General features: G+C 35.5%; 1 protein-coding gene across 5 annotated transcripts in view; it reads right to left on the minus strand.

Annotated features, from left to right (window-relative positions):
* The window catches only part of cetn3 (centrin 3), a 69384-nt gene that overhangs the window by 34359 nt on the left and 18920 nt on the right, over positions 1-16105 (minus strand). For all 5 annotated transcript variants that reach the window (XM_069890787.1, XM_069890812.1, XM_069890795.1 and 2 more), the window contains exons 3-4: positions 15403-15517; positions 1832-2023 (exon numbers count right to left, since the gene is read on the minus strand). In XM_069890787.1, the coding sequence (XP_069746888.1) occupies positions 1832-2023; positions 15403-15517 (307 nt within the window). The remainder of the gene's footprint in view (positions 1-1831; positions 2024-15402; positions 15518-16105) is intronic.

Here is a 16105-nt window from a genome sequence, read left to right on the forward strand (position 1 = left end):
GGGTGAGATATGCCCCAGGTTTCTGTGGGAAGGGGTGACAGAGATAGCTGGGCATTGGCAATTATCTTTGCATCCCCCTTGGCCACAGGTGAGGTGGCAGAGATTGGAGAATGACAAATGTGGTCCCCATGTTTAAAAAAAGGTTATAGGGAGAATCCTGGGAATTATAAGCCAATGAGTCTTACATCAGTGGTATGCAAACTATTGGAGAGGATTCGTAAGAAAAGGAATTATGAGGATTTGGAGTTTTCTCAGGGATAGTCATCATGGCCTTATGATGGGAAGGTTGTGCCTTATGAGCCTAACTGAGTATTTTGAAGAGGTAACAAAAAAATTGATGAAGGTAGCACGATAGATGTGGTGTATATGGATTTTATAAGGCATGAGACAAAGTCCCCATGAGAGATTTGTTCAGAAAGTCATGGGCATAGGATCCATGAAACTTTAGCTGTGTGGATTCAAAATTGGCTTTCCTGTAGAAAGCAGAGAGTAGTAGTGGGCAGAAAGTATTCTGCCTGGAGGTCAGTCATGAGTAGAGTTCCACAGGGATCTTTTATGGGGAGCCCTGAGCTTTGTTATTTTTTTTTTAAACTGACCTAGATGAAGAAGCGGAAGGATGGGCCAGTAAGTTTGTGGGTGATACAAAGGTTGGAAGAGTTGTGGATAGTGTTGAAAGTTGCCATATTACAAAAGGATATAGACAAGATTCAGCATTGTGAGGAAAAGTGGCAGATGGAGTTCAAACTGGATAAGTGTGTGAGGATGCATTTTGGAAGGTCAAACCTGAAGATTGAGTACAGTGTTACTGGTTGGACGGTTAATGGTGTGGAAGAACAGAGGAACCCTGGGGTCCAAATCCCAACACCTCTCAATTTAAGAAAGCCTATGGGATGTGGGGTTTTATTCGTTGGGAGACAGAGTTCAAGAGTCAAGAGGTCATGTTGCATCTCTACAAATCCCTGGTAAGACCATAGGTAAAGTATTGTGATCAGTTCTAATCATCTATTATAGGAAGGATGTGGAAGCCATGAAGAGTGTGTAGAGAAGAATCAGCAGAATATTGCCTGGATCGGAAATTAAGTCTCATGAGGCAAGGTTAGCAGAGCCAAGAGTTTCTCTTTGGACCAAAGAAGGAGGAGAGATTTTGAGAGGCATAGATAAAGTAGACAGCCAACACTTTTACCTAGTGTGGGAGTAGCAAACATCAAAGGACTTCTGCTTGTAAGTGTTTTGATAAGTATTTGAAACTGAATATAGGAGCAAATAAATATAGTGCACATACTTCCAAATGAAATTACAACTAATCATTAAAATGCACTTCAGTTACCTTAGTAAAACAGAAAAGTTTCATGGCAAAGTTATATGATCCAAGGATACAAACAAGTTGCTACACCCATCCTTGCAGAATTGATATTTTGTCAATCATTCTAGTTATAAAATGATAAAAATTGAAATAGCACAAGATTTTAGACTGTGCCATTTCCACATGGTCATTGCTGCAACCCCTGAAGTCTACCCCACCTCACAGAACAATTCTATTCCTCCACTACTTTCCCATCAGTTCCTCTTACGCTCTCCCAGATTTTGCTACACACCACATACTACTCTAGTGACAAAAAAAGTATTTTAAAGGTGTTAAACTGGTCAAAAATGAATCTGATTGTTCTTACTTAGTAGTCCTTAAGGATGAAGACTCAATTTCCAAATATAGTGTTTAAAAAGAATATAAAGTTTGTACTTTGTAGAATACATTAGGTTGAAAAGATTAACAGTTAGTCATTATCCAATACTATTTTTTTTTAATTAGTGAAAGATTTAAAAATTCACTTACTCTCTCCATCTCCATCTTTATCAAATTCGTCAATCATTGCACGTAACTCTTCATCACTCATGTTTTCACCAAGCTCTCTTGCAACTCGGCGCAAATTGCGAAGATTGATTTTACCAGAGTCATCATCATCAAAAAGTTTGAATGCTTTGAGCATTTCTTCCCTTGGATCTCTGTCCAAAATCCAATCTGTCACTATCCATTAAAGTAACAGAACAGGTGTACATTGAATGTAACTAGTTTTCATACAATTTTCAAATGTCATAATTAAAAAGATGAGAAATAGTTTCAGAAATTGCAAATACACATTTTCAAAGTTTAAATTATTATCAACATTAGTTCCACAATGTGCAAATATTAAACATATTTTATTTAATGGTATTACTACTACCATGTTCCCTAGCATCAATATCCAGTGGGTCCTCGTTAACCAGAAACTCAGTTGAACTATCCACAGAAATGCAATGGCTGCAAGAGCAGGTGAGAGGCCAGAGGGGAAATTTACTCTTTACCCCTCCTCCTCCTACCAACATTTCAATATCTTCCCACCATCTGGAAAACAGAAGTTTGGAGCAATTTTGTTTCCTTGCCTGGATGAATGTAGTTCCATCAAATTCAAAAAGTTTAAAGTTCAGATTATTTGTCAGAGTACATACAATTTTTTAAACTTTATTTCTTTGTTCAAAAAAACAAATAATATGACATATGCAGCAATTAAACATGAACATAAATGTTTTTTTTATATAAGAAAAAAAGAAAAGACCCCCCCCCTTCAGCCAACTCTCCTAAGGAGAGCCATAAAAAAAAATATTAAAGAAAAAGTTAAATATACATATTAAAATCTAGTCAATATAAATTGAAATGTAAATATTCTGAGTATAACAGCCACTTGTTAATTTTAAAATTATAATTATCATGCAAAACATAAGTAATTTTTTCCATTATTAAACAATATTTCATCTCAATATGCTATCTATTAATATCAATCATATTTGTATCTTTCCACGTACTAGCAATATATTTTTTCGTTACGGATAAGGCTAAATATACAAAAGCAAGCTGAAACTGATCTAATCCCAAACCTTTCAGAGGTTGCAAACTACCCTCAAATTCAGAAATACTTGCCATCTCAATTTTAGCCCAACTAGGAGGCCGTACCAAATCCATCAATGAACTAATAAATTTAAGTTGGGCTGCTTCATAATAATTTTGAAAATGTGGTAAACGTAGTCCCGCTAACTCACATTTCCAAGTTAATTTATTCAAAGCTACTCTCGAAAATTTACCCCTCCATAAAAGCTCCCTAACCATTTCATTCAAATCTCGAAAAAAAATTTTATCAAGTAAATACGGAATAGATTGAAACAAATATTGTATATGCAGAAAGATATTAATCTTAATTGTATTTATCCTTCCCATTAAATTTTGAATCTTTCCATTTAATCAAATCAGTTTTACTTTTTTTCATTAACGGAGCATAATTGAATTTATATCTTCTTCTTCTTTGGCTTGGCGGACGAAGATTTATGGAGGGGGTAAAAAGTCCACGTCAGCTGCAGGCTCGTTTGTGGCTGACAAGTCCGATGCGGAACAGGCAGACACGGTTGCAGCGGCTGCAGGGGAAAATTGGTTGGTTGGGGTTGAATTTGATCAGTCCACTTCAAATTAATAATATTCTTATAAACTGAATAATCTCCTTCACTTATTGGTAATATTTCACTTTTTTCCCAATTAACTTTATATCCAGAAAGACATCCATATTGTATTAAACATTCCTTCAAATGCAAAAGTGACTGAGCTGGGTTTATTAAATACACCAATACATCATCAGCAAATAAATTAATTTTATACTCCTCATCTAACTCTTTCATACCTTGTATCTGTGTATTTTGTCTTATCAACTGTGCTAAAGGTTCAATCACTAACGCAAACAAAGCTGGTGATAAAGGACAACCTTGATGAGTTGATCAAGTTAACTTAAAAGATTCCGAAATCAAACTATTCGTCAATACTCTAGCTACCGGTTTACTATATAGAGTCCTAATCCAACCAATAAAAGATGGACCAAACTTAAATTTCTCTAAAACTTTAAACAAAAAATTCCATTCAACTCTATCAAATGCTTTTTCTGCATCTAAGGATATCACCATCGGGTAATCTAAAGATTGTCAAAATCTATTAATCAAACTAATCACGCGCAAAATGTTATCTGAAGCATATCTATTCTTTATAAAAACTGTTTGATCAATATGAATCAACTTTGGTAAAAATTTAGCCAATCTTTAGCTAATATTTTAGCTATTATTTTATAATCTACATTTAACAACTAAATTGGTCTATATGAAGATACTTTCAAAGGATCTCTATTTTTTTAGGAATTACTGTAATTAAAGCACTACAACAAGACTCAGGTAATTCATAATGTTCTCCAACTTGACGTAATACATCCCCAAACACTGTAGATAAATCATCATAAAAAAATTTATAAAATTCAACCGAAAATCCATCATCACCAGGCGATTTACCATTCGGCATTTCCAACATAGCCATTTTAATTTCCGAATCAGTAAATGGTTCCTAACTCCTGTACATCTCCATCCTCTAATATCGGTAAATTCAACTGTGATTTTAAAAAAATCAATCGATCCAGTTTCTTGTTTTCCTTCAGATGTATATAACTTTTTATAAAATGAATAAAAATCATCATTAATCTCACGAAGTTTATAAGTAATAAGAGAATTCCGTCTAACAGCATTAATGGTCCTCGATATCTGTTCTTTAATTGCCAAGCCAATACCTTATGTGCTTTCTCTCCCCATTCGTAATACCGTTGTTTAGTCCTATTAATCACGCATTCAAATTGATAAGATTGCAAAGTATATTTCAATTTCAGTCTAGATAATTCTATTTTCTGATCTTCTGTAGCATCTTTCTGAAATTCCTTTTCTCACTCATCGATCTGTTTCTCTAATTCAAGACTCTGATTTAATCGATTCTTTTTTATTTTAGAAGTATAAATAATTATTTGTCCTCTCAAATAGGCTTTTATAGCATCCCATAAGACAAACTTACTTTGAACAGAATTAGAATTTTCTTTCAAAAAATATTAATTTGTTTTTTAAAAAATCAATTAATTCCATATTTTTAACAACATTGTATTAAATCTCCAATGATAAGCTATTTGAGTTTTCTCAGAAGTTTCATATGTAAAATAGAACAGAGAATGATCTGAAATCACCCTACTTTTATATTCCATTTGTTGTATTTTCCCTTGTCAATGTGCCAATACTAAAAAGAAGTCAATCCTTGAAAACGATTCATGTCTAGATGAATAAAAGGAAATATCTTTCTCTGTCGGATTAAGACATCTCCAAATATCTACTAAATTAAGATCTTTCATCAACGCTTGGACCTGAATTGCCATCTTGGATTTTTTAAACTTTCTTCGGAGATTTATCTAATAAAGGTTCCAAAACACAATTAAAATCACCACCAACTAAAATATTATCATTAGCCTGACCCAAACATAAAAATGCATCTGAAATAAATATTTTATCATCTGCATTTGGGGCATAAATATTAAGAAAGTCCAAAATTCACTAAAAATCTTACAATTCAATTTAAGAATACATCCTGCCTTTTCCTCCATTGATTGTAATTCAAAAGATACATTTTTATGTATCAAAATTGCTACATCTTTAGCTCTAGAATTAAATGAAGAAGAATATACATGCCCAACCCAGTCCCTTTTTAATTTCACGCTTTCCTTCACATTCAAATGTGCTTCTTGTAAAAAGGGAATATCAATTTTAATTTTCTTAATATATACCAAGACTCGCTTACGCTTAATCGTACTATTTAATCCTCAAACATTAAAAGTAGCAAACCTCAATTTTGACATATCTACCATTATTACTAAATACCAATAATATCTTTATATAAAAACTCAAATCAACGTATATAGGCCCTCCAATAGTAAAAAAAAATCAAATTAAAAACTAAATAAAATGAAAATAAAATAAAAAAATAATTTAAAAAAAGAAAATTTCCCCCCCCCCCAAAAAAAACTACCAAAAGGTAGTAATCCCCTAAACAAAAATTGGGTGTGGGTCACTCACCAGTGGCTGATGATTAGTAAAGAACTTAGTGCAAGTCTCTCCCTCCCCAGCCAGTCAATAACATCAAAATATCATAATAACAAAATTAAAAAAATAGAATAAGAAAATTCTTCTTTTCATCCAGAAGATTCCAATCTTGTAGATCCCATTTCAGAAGGAGGTAGACTCTTTCCATTCCTGTTTTTCCCATTTCTGCCATTTCTTACGTTTCCAGAACAACCAGATTTTTCTTTAGGAGATAATGGTGGACTACATTTTTGTCCTCTTATATCTGACAATGAATCAGCAAAAATCATTGCTTCACGAACAGTTTCAAAAAACTGAAATTGATAGTCTCCATAAAACACCTTCAACACTGCAGAGTAACGAAAAGTAGACTTATAACCTTTACGCCACAAAACTTCTTTAACTGGATTGAATCGACGTCGACGTTGAATGACCTCTTGACTCAAATCAGGATTAAAAAAGACTCTGCTATTCTGAATCAATAATGGGGTTTGTCATTGTCTCGCATTTTGTACTGCAAGTTGAAGTATTCCTTCTCTGTCCAAATAACTCAAACATCAAATTATTACCGGTCTCGGTGGTTGACCAGCTGAGGGTGTTCTTCTTAAAGCTCTATGGGCTCTTTCCAGTGCCAATCCCCCAGAGAAAAATTCTTGCCCTCATATTTGTGGAATCCAATCCTTAAAGAAATGAAGAGGATCTGGTCCTTCTATACCTTCTGGCAAACCAACAATTTTCACATTATTCCTTCTGCTTTGATTCTCCAAGTAATCTATTTTTCTTTCTAGCTCCTTCTCATGTTCTCCTAGTTCTATGAATGATTTTTCCACCTTCAACACTTTTTCTGTTAGAAATCACTTGTTTGCAGTCCAAAAAAGCAGTCTGAAATTTTTTTTAAATCTTCACAAGATGCATCCACATGTGTCTTAACCATATTTAATTCTGAACTTATACCAGCATTCATTTGAACCATTTCATTCATTTGAGATGTCAACAAATCCATTCCAGGTTTTATAACAGCTTGAACAATAGCATTCAATTGCATACACTGTGAATTGGTAAAACTCAACTCTGCTCTCTCGGACATAGTGGCAGAACAAGGTAACTGCAGCTCCTGCTGCAACTCAACAGAAGGCATTTTAAAAAGTTTTACTGCGGGTCTGGACTCCCAGCGACGGCACCCCGACTTCCTCAGGGGGTCGCCGCTGGTAACCCCCATATCTCATTCTTTTCTCATCAATTCGCTAAGAAAAACTATTTCTTCAGATTGAAATGCTATCTGATGCATTTCCAACAATGGAGTCATCTTCCTGCATGCTCCCTCCGTTGAAATTGAAAGGCTTTCCAAATCGGGGTCCACTTCTTGGGAACACGCACCTTCTTCCGGAGAACGGGTGATTCCAGCGCCATCCTTCACTTGGTGAGCAATAGACATTTTTTTTTCAGCTCCCACAGGCAGTCTTTGGGGTTTAGACAATGAAGAGATTGAGCCTGGGGCTGTATCAAGTCGTCTAGGCCCCAAATCTTCAGCACTTCGAAAATGTAACTTCTTCTGCACTTGAGGTTTAGTCTTTTTACCATTAGTGACCATAATAATTCCTTAATACTTTAAACTAAAATTTAAAAAGTTTAAACTTGAAAACAAAGAGTTAAAAAACAGGTACTTAAAAGTCTGACCAGAGAGGTCGAGATTACACATCTAGACTCAACGCCATCTTGCCACGCCCCCGTCAGAGTACATACATGACAGCACATACAACCCCAAGACTCTTTTTCCTGTAGGCCAGGCTGAATTTCTACTTATCTGTAGTGCAAAAAGACAGTTCTCAAGAAAAGATGCATATACAAAAGTGGGAAATACAAAGAAAAAAAGTTAAACAAACTCTGTGCAAAACAGAATATAAATATTCAATACAGGCTGAATACCTCTTATCTGAAAATTGAAAAGATCCAAAAACCAAAAACAATTTTAGCGCTGACATGACATCACAAGTGGAAAAAAAAAATTCAACATCTGACTTGCCCATGCAGAGCTCTGATGCTCAGTTGGTACCAGTTTAGTAACAAAAGAGCTCTGTGGTACAAAGACAACACCCCAATCACCAACTAACAAATCTATAAATTAAGCAAGAGATGACAATTAACAGTACAAAAAATGAAATCTTTGCTTGTGGCCGGGAAGATACCAAACGGAGCTGGGTCCAAGTCTTCAGCATCAGCTGCAGTGGAGTCGGTGACTCCATTCTCAACATTGGGTGCGGTGCTATCCACATTGAAGAAGTTGCTTCAGGCTCCCAGGCAGGAGTGGGAACTATAGTCAGGGACCGGTGGCAGCTGTGGGGAGGTGTCTGGACCACTGGCGGTGGGGAGGTGGTCTTCTCTTTTGAAAGCAGAGATCGAGTTCTTTTTTGGTAAATCCTAAACATTATTTCATGTGAATTTTCCACTTGCGGCGTCATGTCGGCGCTCAAGAAGCCTGCTGTTATTTGTTGTTGCTTTTTTTTTAAAAAAAACTTTATTTTTAAATGATTTTTAAACAACATACAATCAGACATAACAAAAAGAGATCAATTTTTATTTATAAAAAAAGAACCCTCCCCACCCTCCCACCCCCTAAGCCAGCCCCCTTAAGGGGAGCCAAAAATAAAAGTAAAACATAAAGCATATACAATATTTCAAAGTATTTCCAAATTCATATATTCCAAATAAGGAGACTACATTTTAACAAAAAAAAATTATCATGCAAATTACATGTAATATTTCCCATAATAATACAAGCTCTCAATTCATTAGGCCAAAGTACTATATTAATCTCCACATTATCCTTCCAAGTACTAGCTACAGATTTTCGTGCTACAGATAACACTAAGCGTACAAATGCAATTTGAAATTTATCCAAACCCACTCCCTCAAAAAAAACCATTTAGCCTCCCCCCCACAAAAGAAAAATTGATGGGTCTTATGGTAATTTAATTTTAAATAATTCCTCCAGAACCAACCTAACCCCTTCCCAAAATGGTTGTACTTTATCACAGGACCAAACTGCATGTAAAAAAGTTCCAGTACTTAATCCACATCTAAAACAGGAATCTGAATTATTAAATCCATATTTTTTTCAATTTCTCCAGAGTCAAATATAACTGATGTAAAAAAATTATAATTAACCAATCCATATCTTACATTTGCCAATTTAGTTACACCTTCATGACATATAACTTCCCAATTCTCTTGAGGAATAAGTTAAATCACTTTCCCATTTATTTCTAGACTTCTCCCAGTCCGGTTTATCCATACTTTCTTGTAACAATTGAAACATATCCAAAATATAACCTCTCTTTGATATAGAAGAAATCAAAGATTCAAACTTCGTTAACTTAGGCAAATTCATCTCTTTACCATAATTATCTTTTATCAAAGCTCTGAGTTGATAATAGACAAATAGTCTACCGATATATCAAATGTCTCCTTCAATTGGTTAAAAGAAACTGACCTTCTTCAAAATAATCTTAAACCATCTTTATACCCTGAGAATTCCATCTCTTCAAATGGTTATTAAACATTGAAAAAGGAATAAGCTAATTTTGATATAACGGATTTCGAATTGATAATTTACCCTTTGTTCCTAGAACCACATTTCTTTTAACCCATATCTTTAACCAATGTTTTAATACTGGCATATTACATTCCTGCAATAAATTCATATTCCACTCATATATAAACTGATGTACATCAACTTCAGAAATACAGGCCAATTCCACCTTCGCCCAACTAGGGGGTTGGTCAATATTCATCATTCTACTGATAAATTTCAGTTGTGCAGCTTCATAATAATTTTGAAAATGAGGTAACTGAAGTCCACCTAGTGCATATTTCCATGTAAGTTTCTGCAAAGCGACTCGAGCTAACTTTCCCTTCCATAAAAACTCCCTCACCACCTTATTCAAATCCTGAAAAAAGCCCTTTGAAAGTAGACACAGTATTGACTGAAATAAGTATTGGATACAGGGGAAAATATGCATATTAATACAATTTACTTGACCAATTAATGTTAACAGAAGATCTTTCCATTTAATCAAATCCATTTTAATCTTTTTTAATAAAGGAACACAATTTAATTTGTATAAAGATTGATAATCTTCATTTACAATTACTCCTAAATATTTAATTCTAACAAACCAGTTTAATTTTATATTTTTACATTCTGAATAATCTCTTTCCCGAACTGGCAGTATCTCACTCTTATCCCAATTTACTTTATATCCAGATAACTCCCCAAATTGCAATAAACAATCTTGTAAATATTTCAAAGATTGTTCTGGGTCTGTCAAATACACCAACACATCATGCGCAAATAAATTAATCTTATATTCAACATCCGCAATTCTCATCCCTTTAATCTTATTATTCTGCTGAACTGTCTGAGCTAATGGTTCAATAACTAATGCAAACAAGGCAGGTGATAATGAACAACCTTGCCGAGTCGATTGCGTTAATTTAAATGGTAAAGAAGTTTGACCATTTGTCACCACCCTGGCAATTGGATTTTTATATAAAGCCTTAACCCAACCAATAAAAAAAGAGCCAAAATTAAACTTCTCTAACACCTTAAATAAAAAATTCCATTCAAGCTCTATCAAAAGCTTTTTCCACATCCAGCGCAACCACCCAATGGTGGTTAGATTGCTGTTTTGATGCATTGACCAATGTTATCAATCTAAGGATATTGTCAGAAGCATTTCTGTTCTTAATAAAACCTGTTTGATCTATATGTATCAACTGAGGTAAATATTTAGCAAGTCTATTCGCCAGTACTTAAGCTATAATTTTATAATCCACATTTACTAAAGAAATACGAGGATACTTTTAATGGATCGCTATCTTTCTTTGAAATCACAGTAATTATAGCACTCGAACAAGATTCCGGTAATGACTGATCCTCAAGTTATTTGTTGCAATACATCTCTAAATACTGAGGATAAATCTTCATAAAATATTTTATAAAATTCAACTGAAAATCCATCATCCCCTGTTGACTTTCCATTCGGCATCTCTTGTTTAGCTTCTTTAATCTCAAAATCTGTAAATGGAGTTTACAACCTCCTCCTCCCCTAAAACAGCTAACTTCAACTTAGATAAGATTCAATAGAACCAGCATCCTGCTTTCCCTCAGAAGTATACAATTTCTGATAAAATGAATAAAACTGATCATTAATTTCCTGAGGTTTATAGGTAACTATTGAATTATTTTTAACAGCATTAATAGTTCGTGATACCTGGTCCATTTTTAATTGCCACACTAATACTTTATGAGCTCTCTCAACCAATTCATAGTAACGTTGCTTTGATCGTTGAAGTAATTGCTCATACTGATATGTTTGTAAAGTATTATAACGTAATTTCAACTTAGTTAATGCTGCTTTCTTATCTTCTGTAACATCTTTCTGAAATTAGTTTTCCAAGTTCTCCAATGTCGAACTTTCCACCAAATATTGTTTTTTTAAACTTTCGCAGAGTAACTGATAACTTGTCCACGCAAATATGCTTTCAAAGCATCCCGCAATACAAAATTACTACTTACTGAATTAACATGCTCAGCCAAAAATAAAATAATCTGTTCCGAAACAAAAGTAATAAACTCTGGTTTCCTCAATAACATTGTGTTAAACCTCCATCTGTAAGTCGATTGTAAAGCTTCTGAACTTACACAAGAAATAAACAACATAGAATGATCGGATATAACCCTACTCTTATATTCAGTCTGCACTACTCTACCTTGCAAATGTGCCAATATCAAAAAGAAATAGATTCTGGAAAATGAATCGTGCCGAGATGAATGAAAAGAAAAATCCTTTTCTGTTGGATTTACTCTCCTCCAAATTTCAACTAAATTCTGATCTTTCATCAAGGCTCCCAGTTATATTGCCATCTTTGATTTCCTCATACTTTTCGGAGATCTGTCCAATAAAGGATCTAAAACAAAGTTAAAGTCTCCTCCAATCAGATTATTTTCACTGGCCCGATTTAACATGAAAAAAGCATCTGATATAAATCGATCATCATCTACATTAGGTGCATAAATATTCAACAAAGTCCATGATTCAGCAAAAAATTTACAATTCACCTTCAAAACCCTCCCAGCATTTCCTTCAAATGATTCCAATTCAAACGGTAATTTCTTATTAACCAAAATCGCTACACCCCTTGCCTTAGAATTATAAGAAGCAAACACATGTCCAACCCATTTTCTCTTCAGTTTCAAATGTTCTTTTTCAAATGTGTTTCTTGCAAAAAAGCATTATCAACTTTCATTTATTTTATATATAAGCCAACACACATTTACACTTAATTGGATTATTCAATCCTTGAACATTGAAAGTTGCAAAATTCAAATTAGACATCTCTTTAGCTTAACAATAAATTTCACACTATTATAGAATATTGCTCCCCTTTCTAACCTTAATACACTAAACCCCCCCCCCATATAAAAAGTCCCAAAAATCTAAGAAGAAAAAAAATATGCTTCCCCCCAATGAACTACAAAAAAGTAGTAACTCCCTAAAAATCTAGATGTGGTAAAACCCACTAGTGGCAGGTGACTATCAAAAGTGTCAGTCTCATCCACCCCCCTCCCTGCCCCCCCACTGTCAGACTTTCGCAAATACTTAGTCAAACATATTCAACCACTTTTATAAGGTCATTTCTTTTGTAACCGAGCTTTTGATTTCTTCACATTTGCAGCTATTTTGATTCTCCACTATTCAGAAGTCTATAAATACTATTTTTCACCACTTACACAACTTTTAAAATTGGGTATTTATAAGTCCAACTGTTCTCCTTCTACGCCATCTTGCCACGCCCCTATTGTTGCTGTTTAACCACTGATATAGGTATTCTACTGATGCTGTGCTGCTTAGCTCCATTGTTTCAAAATCCAAAAAAAAATCTAAAATCCGGAAAACTTCTGGTTCCAAGCATTCAGGGGTATTCAGTCTATAATAAATAATGTGCAAAATAAGAGTTCTAAAATGAATCTGCTGGAAGTTCATGCCAAATAGCACTATGGGAATACATAAACCTGACTACAATGATTCAAGTGTCCACTCACTATTACTGATCAAGAAAGGATGCAGACTTTTAAAGCAGTTTAGAAGGTTTATTAAGCTGTTGTCCAAAATGGACAGTTTATGGAAAATTGGATAGTTTTGACAATCCACTGGAGAAGAGGGGATTTTATAAGGTGGATACTGAGATGTCTCTTGCATGAGGATCCAAAGATCGGGAATCTCTTTATGACAATATTCGATCTCAGCCTTTGGAATTCCTTCAAATCTTAAAATATTTAAGGCAGAATTTAGACCCATCTTCCCTCTCCCTCCATGACACCCTCAAGGCAGGGGCAGTGGGGAAGAGCCATCAAGGTAGCGGGGGCCATCGGGGGGCAGCTGGTCTGGGCTGTGACAGCCTCACAGGGCCGCTTTGCGGCTCAAATTGCAGCAGAGCAATGGCTGTTTTCCCTACCCTTAATCCATCTCAAGGCTGGAACTGTTCTGGGAAACACAGAGCGGTTCCAGCTGTGTGGGAATATTATGGGGAGGGAAGACGGCCATTGCTCTGCTGCGTATTTATGACAGATGACGCTACGGCACCAGTCGCCCTGCCTCCATTGGTTCTGGAGGGCGTTACGAAGCACCACTCAATATGAATGCAGCGCAGGAGTGACCTTTTAGGGTTGCTCTATGAAGGATGAGTTTTAAGTTTTCCCTCCATGTTTGTTGCCAGCCTCCAGGCAGAGACCTGGCATGAAATGGCCTAGTGAAGAAGAGGGCAACATTTCCTCCTCAATCTTCCTCCTCAATCTAATGCCAAGATATTAACCACACTCTTGCAGCATCAGTAAGGCAATGAACACAGCCTTTGGTGGGTGTGGGTGAGAACCCACTCCCCTGTCCCTATCAATGGTACTGAAGTGGAAACTGCAGACAGCTGCAAATTCTCAGGCATAAACATTTCCTGTGACCTGACATGAACCAAGCACATTGATACACAGTCAAAAAAGCACACTAATGCCACAACTTTGTTAGAAGGCCAAACAAGTTCAGCATGTTCCTTAACATCTACAAGTGTACCATTGAAAGTGTCCTTACTGGATGCATCACAGCATAGTAAGGGAATTGATCTGCCCATGATTGGAAGAAGCTGCAGAAGATGGTCAATGCAGCTTAGAACCATCTACTCCATTTATACCTGCTGCTGCCTAGGAAAAGTAACCGACATACTAAAGAATCCATCCCACCACAACTACACTTTCTTCTCTCTTCAGTGTAAAACCATGCACCAACAAGCTTAAAGACAGCCTCTCCCCACAGCTATCAGGCTCATGGATGAACATCATAACAGTAATGTTATGTTGCCCGTGCGATGGTCACACTGTACTCTGTAAATTGTGATTTGTTCTTCTATTTTGTACAACAGTATGCATGCTGCAGTTGACTCACGACTGTTCAAGAACAAGGGTCTAGGACATTTTGGCACCCATAGTTTGGCTCTGGACATTTTGGCCCACCACCCCACTCACTGTCTGCTGGTCGACTCCATCCTGTCGTCTGCCCTGTTACAGCCTGCCTTCCACCCTGTTGACTGCCCCACTGACAAGAGACACACATTAAAAGTAATAAAAAAGTATGATCTGAAATGCACGATCTAAACTGCATAAAGGAAGCAGATTTAATATTAATGCTGAGCACAGAACCTCAAATCCTTGGGACCTCAAGTTGTCTAAAGACCCAAAGATTGACAGCAGCACAAGGACCATAGAACAGGGAATTTTGAAGCTGTGGTTACCAGATTAGAGCCTATGATCTTTACAGAGGCCTGCCACCATAAATCATAAAAGAATATAATGACGTAGAAGAGAAGGAATCACTTATATCATAATTAATTTTGAATGCATCTTTCACACGCATTAGGGTTAGGTTTCAGAGAGCAGTTTATAAAAGATCATCAAGCTCAAGACTTCTGATTATTTTCTGTTAAATCACTGTCATGCAATAATATTACATACAAAAGTTGACAAGGAAGCAAAATCTTCACTAGGGTGAATCCTGAATACCTGGTCATATTCCCAATAGGCAGGATTTAAACAGAAAATCTGAAAATGCATCACAACAAGAACAAAATACTTTGGATTTAAAAATGGAGAAGAAACTAGATGAAAACAATCAAGAATATGTAACCACTCTGAAGAACAAAATTTTAAAAATGGGTAGACAGGTGAAATTAGTTTTTTTTGAAGGATAAACAACAGCTTGAACCAGTTCGGCCATTTGTTCCTGTTCTTCAAATTCTATGTAATTCTTACAAAATTATATGATCTAAATTATATTCCATATTCAAGTAGACTACAGATCAAGTTTAAAACATTCCAACATTTAATAACTTGGATATAATTACCAACTTCACTGAAGTCCTCAAAATAAATTTTGCCAGTGCCATCCCGATCGTAATCTTTTAGTATCTTCAGGACATCAGCCTTCTTTACGTCAAATCCCAGAGCTCTCATTGCAACCTAACAGTTCAATTAAAAGAAAACAATACAATAAACATGGCTCTAAATATTACAGCTCTAAATCAAGATGGGAGATTGCCAACATTAGTTTTTAAATTTTCTTCATTATTCAAAAGGTTCATAAAGCAAAGCAGGCATGATGAATCACTACCTCAGAAATGAGATTGTCACATCGTAGATCAAAGCATATCCATACTTGAGCACTAAAGAATATTAAAGAGGAGATAGCAAATGTCTCATGACATTTGGCATCAATTTCATTGCAATGATAAGAGAAATTGACTGAAGAAACTGCTCACATTCACTTCTATAGTACTGGGTATTACTAACATAAAAGCTATCCAACTATTGAAATTATAGAAATGTTAAACAAATTGAAAATAATGATGCCACAGATGGAAGGAACCAGAGCAAAAGCCAAGCAACACGAGGCAGTTATACCACTTTGGATTGATCAAACTATTCTTTGGCAAAGCAAGGTATACAAAGCAGTCTGCACCACCTGATGCAGGATCCCCAAGCACAAATGCCACCTTCAAAATAAAACAGGCCAAGTACTAAAAGAGTATTTATGTAACAATAACCTGC

This window comes from Narcine bancroftii, chromosome 1, assembly GCF_036971445.1.
Source record: "Narcine bancroftii isolate sNarBan1 chromosome 1, sNarBan1.hap1, whole genome shotgun sequence".
Taxonomy (NCBI): Eukaryota; Metazoa; Chordata; class Chondrichthyes; order Torpediniformes; family Narcinidae; genus Narcine; species Narcine bancroftii.